At 41.7% G+C, this 13135-nt stretch overlaps 1 protein-coding gene across 10 annotated transcripts in view; it reads left to right on the top strand.

The window, feature by feature from the left end:
• The window catches only part of CFAP20DC (CFAP20 domain containing), a 196953-nt gene that overhangs the window by 17593 nt on the left and 166225 nt on the right, over nt 1–13135 (top strand). For all 10 annotated transcript variants that reach the window (XM_077324990.1, XM_077324992.1, XM_077324986.1 and 7 more), the window contains exon 5: nt 5812–5884. In XM_077324990.1, coding sequence (XP_077181105.1) covers nt 5812–5884 — 73 coding nt within the window. The remainder of the gene's footprint in view (nt 1–5811; nt 5885–13135) is intronic.

The following is a 13135-nucleotide window of genomic DNA, read 5'->3' as shown; positions in this document are numbered from 1 at the left end:
TGAAGGGGGAGAGAAGGAAGGAGTGTGGTTGCTCGGCCATCTGTTCTTTTTCTGCATTGAAAGGAGTGGCCCCCAGAGTCTTTTCCCCCATTTTAAGAGTTGTGAGCACTGTCATGCACACGTTAAAAAGTAATGACCTGCAGAGCCATAATAACTGGTTGAGAGTCTTCCCCACTTCATTAAGCCCTCTCTACCTTTTGGCTTGCAGTTGTTCTGAACCAAGTTGGCATATTGAACAGTGTTGGATGGTGGAGACCTGAGTCCAGCTCTTGGTGACTCTCTTTCAACCCGCCTATCTTACAGGGGATAAGAATTTCATTAAACTGTAATAAATACATCAAGACATATATGTAGTTTCTGAAACAAAAAGGCCCAAAGCAAAATGTTGCCCTTTGCGAAGTGCTTGCTATTTAGAGAGCTAAATGTTTTCCTTCCCTGTTGCTAAGCTTAACAGGGTGATGGGAAAGATCTGATATTTGACAAATCACAGAGCCCCCCCGGTCCATTGACAACTGTCTTGGCAGGGGACTAGACTGGATGACCCTGGTGATTCCCTAGAACCCTGAGAATAAATACATTCCCATGTGAACTTTTCCAACCCCAGGCAAGGCATTTCCTATCTCCACAGAGTAGGGCACATCATGTTTGATTTATTTTGATGTTTTTGAGAGGGGAAAGAGGGAGAATAGCAAGATAGATAACCTGAAGAACAGACTATTTTTTTACAGGAATTTATCCATCCAAAGAACATAACATACCATCTCGTACTGTTTGGAATTTTGGTTTTCCATATCTGAAGAAGAAAATGCCCCTGAGCAAGTACAGATTGGCTTTCCTTTGCCCTTGAAATAAGTTGAGTCAGTCTTCCCATTTATCTAGAGTTGGGGGTTGGAGGGAGAGAAGCAGACAAACCCTAATACCGCTTGTACTCTTCTTTTTACAAACTAACCACTCACAACAGCTGTGGAAATGTGACTAAGGTATGGTCTGAAATAAAAGCTAACGTTGTGTATCAACAGTGTCTTTCTCTGCCGCCTGAGATTAGAAGATAGGATGGGAATTTTGGGAATTGAGATGAAAGAAGTACGATCCTGTTTGTTAGTCATATCACAGCTATTTATTGTGCCACTAAATATTTTCTGGGGGAGTCACAGTAAAAAATGTGGTCGTAGCACTGAGTTACAACCAAGCTTCATAAGGAAATAGTTGTGAATAAATAATGTCCTTTCCCCTGTCTTTAGAATGTTCTTTTAGAAACACTTTTGCAGCTTGTGCAGCTTTCTAGTGCATGGTTATTTTTTTAAAACCAAGATTTAGAAAATGAGCCATTTAACATAATTTAGAAATACTGGCTATATTTTGGAACCAGAGGGATGATAATTGGAGGGATACCTGGAAGGCGGCCAAATGTTAAGGACCATTCTCTCAAGCATGAAGGCTTTGCCCCCATTTCTGCCATGATGGAATTATCAATATGCCTGTAGGCATTGCAGGCTGTCCTCCTTTACATTTGCTTGGTTTTTATTTCAGCTAAAAAGATATTGGTCCAAAGTAGTTTTTATTTCCTTTGGCCATGAAATTGGAAGAGGCCTTTATGCGTTCCCATTGCGTACAAGATCCTTATCTGTGAAAGGGAAGAATAAATAAGCTTTTCACAAGAAATGTTCTCCAAGTTGATGATGGAAAGTTGGTGTATACATATTTTAGTTTCATATTATAAATACAATTTGTATTTTTTTCTATTAAGTTTTCTATTAAACACAATACATACCCAAACATTGGAGACGCTCAACACAGGTTGCTTCTGCACTGCAGTTCTTTTACATGTACAAGTAGAATTAAAAGAGCAGCTCCAGGCAGCAGTTAAAGTGGTATCATAACTTCACTAAATATAATAAAGCTCAAGTTGACAGCTCAATAGAAAGAGCGCACTCTGCAAATGAGGGCCAATCAGTTGCAGTCTGCCAGTGAGGGCCAGTCAGTTCAAATTGCATGCAGGCAACTCACTTCCTACCTGATTGGTCCTCCCTGGGGGCGTGCCACTAATAGAGAGGGAGCACTCTGCCAGTGAGTGCCAATCAGGTCAAATTGCATTGTAGACAACCCACCCTCTACCTGATTGACCCTCTGTAGGGGTGTGGCATCAATAGGAAGAGAGCACTCTGCCAATGAGGGTGAATCAGTTTAAATTGCACTCTGCTAATGAGGGCCAATCAGCTCAAATTACATGCAGAGAACTCCCTACCTGATTGCTCCCCCTCCAGAAATATTCCCCCAATAGGAGATGGCCCTCAGCCAGGAATGGCCTGCCCTGGTAGTATAGCCCCAATCAGGTGGCAGCTCTCGGCTAGGAAAGGCTGCTGCCAGTAAGTTGCCCTGGCCTCTTTCAACTCGGAGGACATGGGGGGGGCGAGCTGCATCCTGGCACAGCCTCTGTGTGCCTTGGGGAGGTCCTGCTGACCCTATGGGACCCAGGAAAAGCCTCTGCCTTGGGATTGTTTATTCATGGATCAGTCATATGAGATTTCCAATTTGCAATCTGAGAAGGAAGGAATGCTTTTGGGGTAACCATCATAGGCAATAGCACAGGGAAAATAATGCTGATGAGGCTTTGTCTCTAGTGTCATTATATTGTGCGATTTGCAACACTCTGGTGTTTGGGCAAATACTCTATGGTAAAAATGGCTTCTACCATAATTTTTGGTCAACTATCAGAGTACTGCTACAGTACACCAATGACAGTGGCCTAGCTAGCCTGCCTCTCCTCCTACTAAGTCCCTCTGCAGGGTGGTTGATCAACAGCAAGGATTAAGATGTGGCAGTAGGGATCCTCCACCCCCTGCAGAGGACTGGTAGAATGCCCAGACTGAAAGTTCGTCTCCAGACTGCAGAGATCAGTTCCTCTGGAAGAAAGGGCTACTTGGATGGGGAGGTCTCTGTGACCAGGAGGCCAGGGCAAATTACTGGCCGCGGGGCATGCTCTGAGGCTGCTTTCTCTTCTAACCAGCAAACCTCTGGTTTGGAGGCAGAGAGTTGATCCCTTATTAGCCCTTCATGGCCAAGGGTTCCCTCCTGATTGGGGCTACCAGAGGGCCATTTTCCATCTCCTATTTGGGGAATATTTCCAGTGGGGGCAAGTTAGGTAGGGAGTGAGTTTTCTGCATGGAATTTGAGCTGATTGGCCCTCAGTGGCAGAGTGCAGTTTGAACTGATAGGCCCTCATTAGTAGAGTACTCTTTCCCTATTGGCAGCACACCAGGGGGTGTAATCAGGTAGGGACTGAGTTGTCTGCACGCAGATTAGCACTCATTAGCAGAGTGCAGTTTGCGGGCCAATCACGTAGGGAGTGTTTTGTAAGTGATTTGCTATGAGGACTAGGCAACCTCATACTCTAGGTAATTTCTTCCTGACTCCCACCCCTCCTGCAAGTTGCCAGGAGGTATCTGGCATAGTCATGTGGAAGCAACCATGTAGGGGTGTTCCTTGAAATATTTGCGGAAATCTGCTTAATCCTGGAAATATTCAGGTTTACAGCTTGAAAATTTGAAGGTTAAAATTGTGTTCTCTTCCCTTTCCTCTCGTATTTTAACCTGTTGTACTTCTGGGCTTATTTTGTAGGGAGGGAAAAATAATTCTGAAATGTTTATTATTGTAACGATGACTTTGTGGATTTGTATTACAGGCCAATCTTCAGTGGGGATGTTGAGTTACTTTAAACAAAGCTCTTAGAAACACTGGAAATGCTGAATGTCGCTCAAAATGTTTTGCATTTATATTTATCAGTCTTGTTCTTTGATACTATACAATGTGTTTGGTTAAAGGGAATGTTCCAGTATATTTTAGGCTATATTTTTAATTACAAATTAACTTTCCAAACATTGCCAATATGAGAAATGATGCATTTTAAAGTATGCTACCGCCGCACAAATGCTTGTGGAATTGATTAATTTTATATTCCTGTGGCATAATTTTCAGATCTCTAAATATTTAATGTATCTTTTATGAGAGATGGAACTCTGAATTGTTTGGAGGGTTAAAACAAAGTGCTTAGGCTTCAATTGAGGACTCTTAATTACTAAGACTTATTGCAGTTACTTTATTAGAAGCAGCCTAATTTGAATGACTATTGCCTTTGATTTGTCGAGAATTGTAGTTACATTGTGATTTCTGCATTTGTATCTTTATCATGTCCAGTAGTTCTTACATATTTTAAGCCAAAGTATAAAAATAAGTTTATTCAAGTTTTATGGAACGTATGGGGCGGTCTTTGCTAGATAATTCTTGGTGTGTCTTAAGTTGACCACAGTCTTAAAAAGCCAAATTTTCTGTCCTTTATTCGGGCATATTCAAATATATTGACCAGCTGTCTGGCTACCCCCACTTGCAAATGAGGGGAAGCAAAACACGTGACTGAAATGGCTGCCAGGCATCAGCTGTTCTGTTTAAATGGCTGGCAGCCATTCAAACTCTCCCTTTTGCTTCTCCAAAATGGTTTGCAGCAATTTGAGCCTTACACTGCTTTCAGTGGACCTTCCTGCCTGATCAAGCTCTGTCCCAAGCATGTGCCCTTCCTTTCCCCCCACTTTTTGTTTACTTTTTTAACCTTCCCTGCCACTTCTGCCACTGTACTCTGGTTTCTGAACCTTCTTAGGGCCTTCTATCAGACTCATATTCTCCCACATTCTCCTTTGTTGCATCAGTTTCTTGCTGCTCCTTTTCTGTAGGCACTGTTTCTCTTTCTCATGGCTTGTCCACAAATTGCAACTCTTTCCCTCTGGCAGTCCTCTGGCAGTCCCTGTCATGGCTTCTAATCTCCCTGCTTCTGCCTGCATGCATTCCAATCCCCCCCTGGTCTCTGCACCCTACTCTTGGTCTGTTTCAACCATGTCCCCCTCTTCTTATTTCTTTTTCTCCATGGCTGTCAGCGATGTGGTCTTTCCCACCGGTCCTTCAATGTCCCTCCCTGCCACCTTCTTGCCAGGACCATTAAATAGTTGGAGTTAAGGCATTAAGGGATCTGAGATCTCTGACTCAGACTTCAAGCTATGCCTCTGAGGCATACTGTTATTGGGCTATTCTGATGTTTCTTGGGTCCAGTATATCCAAATAAAAAAAAATACTGTCGGAATTTTTTGGACACCCTAACTGGAAAGCATACTGAGCATTAAAGGGGGGAAAATTAATGCAGAATGAAAAAGAAATCCCAGTGGGCATGCACAGTGAGTGAGCGAAAACACCCATACGGGATAGGCCTATATTGCCATGATTCCTCAAAACAATTATGGCTTTTTTGCGGAACACTTACTTTGAGAAAGATTTGCTCTCTACTTCTCTAAACTGCTATTTCTGTTTTAAACATCTAGATTAGATCAAATCCTCAGTTGGCCATATCTGTCCAAATTTGGATTCAGTTGTGTGATGGATTGCTTAAGTGGTTCAAATAAAGTTTAAATTTGTCATCTCTGTGAGCAATTACCATGTACTTTTGCGGGAACATGCCTGTGAATCTTTAGATTGATTTTTATGTGTCCTTGTAGAACGTACTATTGTTGTGCACGCTGTCAACATAATGAAAAACTGTAAATAAAATAATTGTTTTTTTCTCTCCCTAAAACCTCCAACCTGAGACAGCAATTGGTTGTTTGGAAAAGTACCACTTTTTATTAGTTTGATTTGGTTTCCTTCTGTCGGTTTTCCTCCCTCTTTTCATGTTGTGTGAACCGTGGAAAATACTTTCTATCTGTAGGATATAAATTCTAAATGCTTGTTTATGTGTGATGAATTCTAATGTAGTTCTTTGTCTCTTTCTAGTTGGACTGATCCAGCAGTTTCTGGTCCTTCAGATTTATGTGCCTTTGGGGCAAGACTTCTCTACTGAATTGCTGTAAGATAATACAGAACTTCCTATCATATTTCAGGCACTTTAGACACTTGATCTGTTTAACCAGTATCAATTAATTGTAAGTTTCAGTTTTTGCATTAAGGAAAAGGGACTTATCAAATTGGCATGAAGTAATTAACTTGATCACTATCACAATTTTAAAAAAATCCTTTTTCCCTGGGCCCTGGAAAACAAATTATGTGTAACGTTAAGTATGTTTTAATGGTGAATCAATATGGTGATAACTTGAAAATTTTGTGTGATTTTTAAAGTCAGTAGCACCTGAAGTTCTGGAAATCATTAATTTTGTCACTAGGGATGGGTTCGAACTGAAACACGAAGCAAAATTCCTCATGAATTTCTTCTTGTTCATGGTTTGCGAACCAAGGCTTGTGATGGGTCTACTGTCACAAACTTCCACAACCTTTTAAAGCTACAAAAACAGCTGAGAGCAGCTGTTTCACGATTTCTTCTGCAGCCCCTTTAAACTGGGACTACAGAAGGAAGTGCAAAAAACAGCTGTGCAGTAGGGATCTGGTTTTTGTGCTGTCTCATGCATGCTCTTTAAGTTTTAATGGGACTGCTCAAGAAATTCTGAAACAGCTGAGCAACCAGTGAGCAGGCTGGTTTGGTTTGCAAAAGATCTTCCTGGTTCTTTTTCAGGCTGGGAACAAGGGGGGGGGGAGAGGGAGGCCCAGTGACTGGAGGGGGAGAGGGAGGCACGGGTGCCAGCGACTGCAAACCAGCAGGCACGCCTTCCTCCCCCCCTCCCTGCAGCGCGGTGCTTGCTGCGCCGGGAGGCGGCCAGTCGCTCCTGGCGCAGTGAGCCCATGCTGCCGGAGGGAGGCGTGCCTACTGGCACATCCCTCCCCCCCGCTACAGCCTGGTACCGAGGCCTCCATGGCCCGGTACTGGGCTGCAGACCGATGGTTAGGGAGCACCGTTCTAAAGAACATCAAAGATCTTTTATTCATGTTGAAGTTTTGGGTTGTATTAATTATTCTTGTGTGATAGAACATTAGCAGTCTGTTTTGGTTGATTTTGTAGTTCTGGAATATCTGTAAAAATCATGTTCCAGGAATACCTTAGATATGATTATCTGGTAAGCCCAGGACAAATATGAGCTCATATGAGTTTTGCAGGAAAATTCGGGCTCAACGCAGCTGTAATACCTTACTCTTCATTTATATCCTGCCTTCCTGTATTCACGAGAATTACCAAGGTGACTAGCAATTTAATATGTACCTCATAAAACCACATTTGAAACCCATAAAAAGGATGCATCATAAAAACAATTAAAATCATCATTATCATACATCCAAAACATAAAAACCGCAGTTAAAACATTGATCATGAATGAGGGATCACTGAGGGAATATCAAATGAAACCAAAAAATCCTTCACCTAGCAGGCACAAGCAAGTACAATGATGGACTGGTATATATAGCATGCATGTGTTTAGACTGACAAATATTCTATGTAGTAAGGGCCAGGCCTGTTGCATTCAGGAGTACAACAGGCGCTAGTTTAGGGGGGTGGAGTCAAAGAACTCTGTGGACGGCTTCCCCCTCCTCCCCAGGACCTGGAAAGGCTGCAAGCAGCTGTTATGGAACTCCCCGGCAGGGACAGCTCTCACACGGCAGGGATGTGCAGCCTCCAAGCCTCAGAGGGAAGTGGAAGGAGGAGAGGGTGGTCAGAGTTAGGGGATGTAAGGCGATTGGCTGGCCGCTGGACAGACAAGCAAGCCGGTTGGAGGAGGAAGCACTCAGGCAGGACAGCCGCCCTGACTGGGTATTAAGTGCTGAGTGGCACTTAAGCCATGTGACATGCTCCTCATCCAAGATCTTACCAGAAATATATAGTGGTACAGATTTGCAGATTTTGCTTGTGTCAGCTTGTGCCGTGTTGGAATGAGATTTCCTTGGATTTATACTCAATTTTTAAAAAGCGTTTGTGTTCATGAAACAAGTCCTGTCATGATATTAGGGTGGCCAACTGTCTGCAGAAGGAAATATCTTGCACCATTACTAGATATTTAATGGGTTGTTATTTAACAGGCAATCTCCATGCCATAAAAAGCTTCAGCTACTCATTTCTACACATTAAGCTTCATGAGATGCCCCCTCGGGGTCTGCTGGCAATCCTGGGTGATGTTTGCGTTTGCATGAATAATGAATTCCTTAACCATATATGTGGAAATTAATCACAAGAGGAAGGTAATCTATGTTCATGCAACTTCCTGGCAGCAGTTTGCTACAGCATGGTGGGTAAAACCGTGATTCTGTGATCTTGCAAATTACCAGTATGAATTGTCTTGCACACAGTAACACACTCATGTCTTTCGAACTTCTTTGGACTATGTTCCCTTTCTTTGTCAATACTGATAGGGAAACATTCATTTCATCGTTATATGGAAAGTACTGAAAATTTGAAAGCTTTAGTCTTGCAGCTTTATAATCCTCACCTCCCCTAGTTTTCATGATGCTTATTATGGCAGCTACTACTGCCAGACGGCTGTAATAGCGTAAAGACAAAATCTGTTCTCATAAACCTTTCTATCCAGCTTGGTAAAGAAATCTCCTAGACCGCTGAATAAGTGAAGACTCTCTCTCTCTGACAAGCCTGTCTTCTCAGGGATTCTCAGAAAGGCAGGTTACATGCTTTTTCTAGTTTACTGCAATACCATTTGTGTTTGCTGAAGAGCTTTAAAGTTTCTGGCGGCCTTCTGCTTCCATGACTGCCTGTTAGGCGCTCGGCCAGGTCCCAAAGTATGCTGCTGTACTGTGTATATGAGTGAAAATATTTGAAAGCCAAGTGGAAAGCAGCAACTTGTCCTTAAGAAGATAGCATGGATGGCATTCTCAGGAGTTTGCTAGATGCATTGGATTTTTTAAGGCCCTCCGCGGTCTGGGATCCACATACTTGAGGAACCGCCTGACGCCCTATGCCCCCCACAGGCCTTACGCTTTGCAGGGACAAACGTGTTGGTGATTTGGGCATTTTGGTTTAAAGGAACTGTCCAAAAGAACCCTAGCGGCCATTCAGCTGTTCTTGGTGGCTTTCCTGGTGCTTTTTTCCTCTCAGTGTTTTTCTGTTCAAGTCTGTTGTACCTGGGGGAAAAAAAGGATTTTCTAAACATTCCAGGTCCAAATACTCTACTGGTATTGGGATCTGGTGGTTTTTTGGTTTTTGTTTTTTTTTTTTTTGGGGGGGGGGGGGAGATCCTAAATTTTTAAATAATAGACCAGAATCAAAAAATACTGGGGGCAGGGGGGAATAGCACACCCCTAGGAATGCATACAATTTGCTCGTAGCTGGGCAGTATTTTTTGGGCTCTCTGTACTGAAGAAGGACCAGATGCTTATCCCATCTGTTGTGTCCAGTGGGAAAGAAAGTTGCTAGCTTTGCCCTGGAAGACTTTGCTGAAGCTTTGTAGTCATTCTTATCAAGTTCAGCTCCGGGTTGTTAATGAAGTACTTGGTTAAAATGCACGTCACTTTATCAAGTTTAAAGTGCTTTAAATCATTTCCAGATACAAGTGGGACAGGATGAGTTGGACCTTTTTAGTAAAGCTCTAAAGGTCAAGGATCTCGTCGCAGCTTATAATCATGCCGTATCGTCTTAATTTTTTTATTTGTATAGCTTAGACACAAGAGTCACGCTAGTCCTGGTCCCCTCTTGAGTGTTCTGAGAATCTTGTCTGTGGGAGCAGACAGCTTAATGTTGAATCATTATCCCCTGATAAAAATGATGTTAAGTATAGAACAGATGAAAGTAATGTTTAATGTCAATTTCCCCACACTCCTCTCCTTTGTGAGATTTCTGTGGGTTAAATTCCTCCTTTATGTTTAAATATAGAGGGACTGATGCTCTGAGGCTTTTTCTTGATGTTTCATTTTCCATTGTAATGTGGCAGTAAATACTAGCTACAGTGGTACATTTCTTACAGCTTTGAACCAGTGCTTGTGGCAGCAGGTGGGGAACACATCTACTTATGTGAATGTAGCCTGTCGGTCTGTTGCCTTTTACGCTGTTTGCTTTGACAGGAAATATTTCTTGTGATTAGTCATGTTAATTTTCCATTATTTTCTGTCTTGCATTACTTTTCTCTTTTTCCTCTTGTACAAAATTGACTCAGGATCTGGTTTTCCATTAGTGAAGTATTGGAATCAATAGGAAAGCTCATTGGCGGCGGGGGGGGGGGGGGAAGTCTTTTTTTTAAAAGCACATCTTTGTCTTATGGGGGAAGCTCACATTTTCAAATCAGACATTGTCAGAATTTCCCCACCACCACCACCACCACCTGTTGCTGGTTGGTACCTGAAAAGACTTCTCAGCAGAAAGCCGCCTCAGTAACTGTGTTAGGGCAAAAAGATAGGATACAACCTTTGTAAAAGTATAGTTAAAAAAAACAATTCAGGAAAAATTGGTTTTTCTTTTCCAGTATGGACAACCTGTGTTCTCCTTTCCTTATGACAAGATTTAGCTCCAGCAAAGAGCAAGTAATTTCACTTTAGGGAAAGCTGGGCAGCTCTTCTCATAGCACTTCTGTATAAGGACAACTTTCTTTTCTGGGAGAAAGAAATGCCTCTCATATCTTGCAGTCTGCTGTTCAGTTATAGAATTTGCCCCTCAGTCCCCTTACTCCACTTTCACATAGGGATCAGTAATAACAAAAAATAGAAACTGATCTGAATTTGGGTTGGGTTTCTATGTCTGGATGTCTGTTTTTCTGGTGAACCACCCAGTCTGTTGTTAATCACTTCTAGACTTACTTTCTCCCTAAGACTCAAGGTGGATTGCAGAATATTGAATTTAATCAGGCAACAAAATCAGCCCATAAATACAATTTAAAAAAAAGCTGTCTAAGGCACCAAAAACTGTATTATACCATAATGAAGAAGGGGAGAGGGTTACAATGATAGAAGAAATTGTTGTAAGAGAGGCAGTGCGTATAATAAAAATTGCAGCAGGTGACAATATATCCCTTATAGAAATGACATCCTGAGGTATTCCATTATATTGCAGCTCTAATCCCTTTATAAAAATTGCCCTCCTGAATAGTTCTGTTTTGCACAGTCCCCATAATGATAGACATGTGATTTCCTTTGGTTGAAGGAAAGCTTGTGCCAGAGCAGTTAAAAAACCTTTTTCACTACGTGAGTGGGTCTCATTGTGTCCCACACTAACCAATCCCAAGAGTTCTTTTTCTGCAAGAAATCACACCCACCCACTGCTGGGGCACCAGTTCTTTGGATACTGTTTGCACCCCATGATAATATTTATTAATGGCTTCACTCCCTTCTCTATTCCAACCCAATCCATGGAAACCCTTTTGTATGTTTTGAGTGAGATTCCAAGGACATGGATTGGAGAGCTAGTTCAGCAATGACGCTGCTTTAGGGCTGAGATTGAGTCCCAGGTCTTGAACAAGGGTGCAGGACACCTGTCAAGTTGATAATCTGGTTTTATATGAAAGCTTTACACAAAAGCCTTTCAACTTATATTGAACTTTTGCAGTGGGACAAGCTGAAAATTGAAATGAACCATGTCTGGTTCTGGTTTGCTCCAGGATAATTAAGTTATCAAAACATTGGGGGGAAGTAGGAGAGGAAATCATTATTAATAGCAGTCAGGATCTAATCAAAGTTTTCTGTTACTTTCAGGCATTTCTTGCGCTCTCACTTTAATTTCTGATATATATAAATCCTAATTAAATCATGACCTCTGCACACCAGATGGATTTTACTCCCTTTAATATTCTTATTTATTACAATATGTCATAGGAAATTAAAAAGTCAGCCCTGATTAATTGGTGTATTCTAGAACTCCTCCAAGACACTGAAAATATTACAGAACAGTTTGCCTTCCAGCCTTGGGGGCCTCCTGCTGTTCAGATAACTAATGAATGTCTTTCTGTCTGTCTCTTGCTACATATGGAGTTGTATGACTTGCCATCCAAGTTTCTCTGTTCATATCCGACTTACATGAGATTCTGTATCACGTTTTAAAACCATCTCAAACTCCCATTAATTTAAGTGATACTTGTTCCAGGTACCCTTAAGTGGGTTGTAATGAATCTTAGAGCAGGACAATAACTTGTGAGGGATTAGAATAAGTAAGGGTGCTTAGTGTTACTAGAGTCTCATGCAGGCATCTCTTCTTCCAGGTTTATATATTTAGCAGACTCATCTGTATTTGACTGGGGGAAGAAATTTGGGGATTTGAGTGAGCTGGGAAGGATCTGCTGAGCGTTTGCCCAGAGCTAGTTCTTGTCCTGTGACCCTATTTGAGCAGCCTTAGCAGGAACTTAAGCATCTTTTTACATTCCAGTGTCATTAGGATCTCATCCATTCTGTCAGGCATGCAGTGCTCCAGTAAGGCCTAAATAGTGTTAATACATGTTATGAAGTAACACTTTGGGATGGTCCAAAAAAAGAAAAGAAAAAAAGCTTTTATCTCCCTGTTATCATTGGCAGAATGATAATATCCCAATCATGCCATTACCCACTTTGTATTCAGATTAGCATCGTACAAAAAGTCCTTGGCAATTTTAAAATAATGGCTCATAATTTTTTTATGGGTCACTACTTTTTCTTGCAGATAAAACTGAAGGTATTTCTCCCCCTTTTGCATACAGATGGAATTGTGTTGTGAAGTGGCTACTCTTTTTTTTTTAACGTTCTGTCCTGTGCCTGATTGGATCAACCAACTAGGAATTCTTCTGGGCCATCCATCATTCCCTGCAGTAGCTAAGCTTTAAATCTTCTAATTTGCTGCTACCTGTTGCTTGTCATGCAAGATTCTCATCATCATAAATAAAGAATATACAGCGTTCTTAAATGGGATATTCTGTCTGTGATTTTCATGGAAATAGAAGCTGGGAGCTTGCTTGGCTATTTGAGCTAAGGTTTATTGACTGTGCATTTGAGCTGTGTGGATCTACAGACATTCTTGCTGTTGTCTGTGGTAGATGGAATTCTGCAAATACAGAGGTCCTGCAAGTATGCATAGAGATGCCTCGATGAGTTGTGGCAGTGGTGTTTCCATATTGTCACATTTCATTATCAGGGCATTGATTTGAGTGGAAAAGACCTTGGTTAAGGGAAGCATTTTCAAACATACCAGAAACAGAAGCCCAGCATCAGCAGGAGAATATATAACTTAAACAGGCTTTCCTTCTACACAAATAATAGTAAGGTAGTTGGTCATTGTGGCATACATTCGCTTTCCCTTTCTTCTCCCCACAACAGA

Source organism: Paroedura picta, chromosome 3 (assembly GCF_049243985.1).
Source record: "Paroedura picta isolate Pp20150507F chromosome 3, Ppicta_v3.0, whole genome shotgun sequence".
NCBI lineage: Eukaryota > Metazoa > Chordata > Lepidosauria > Squamata > Gekkonidae > Paroedura > Paroedura picta.
This window is presented reverse-complemented; position numbering and strand designations above follow the sequence as displayed.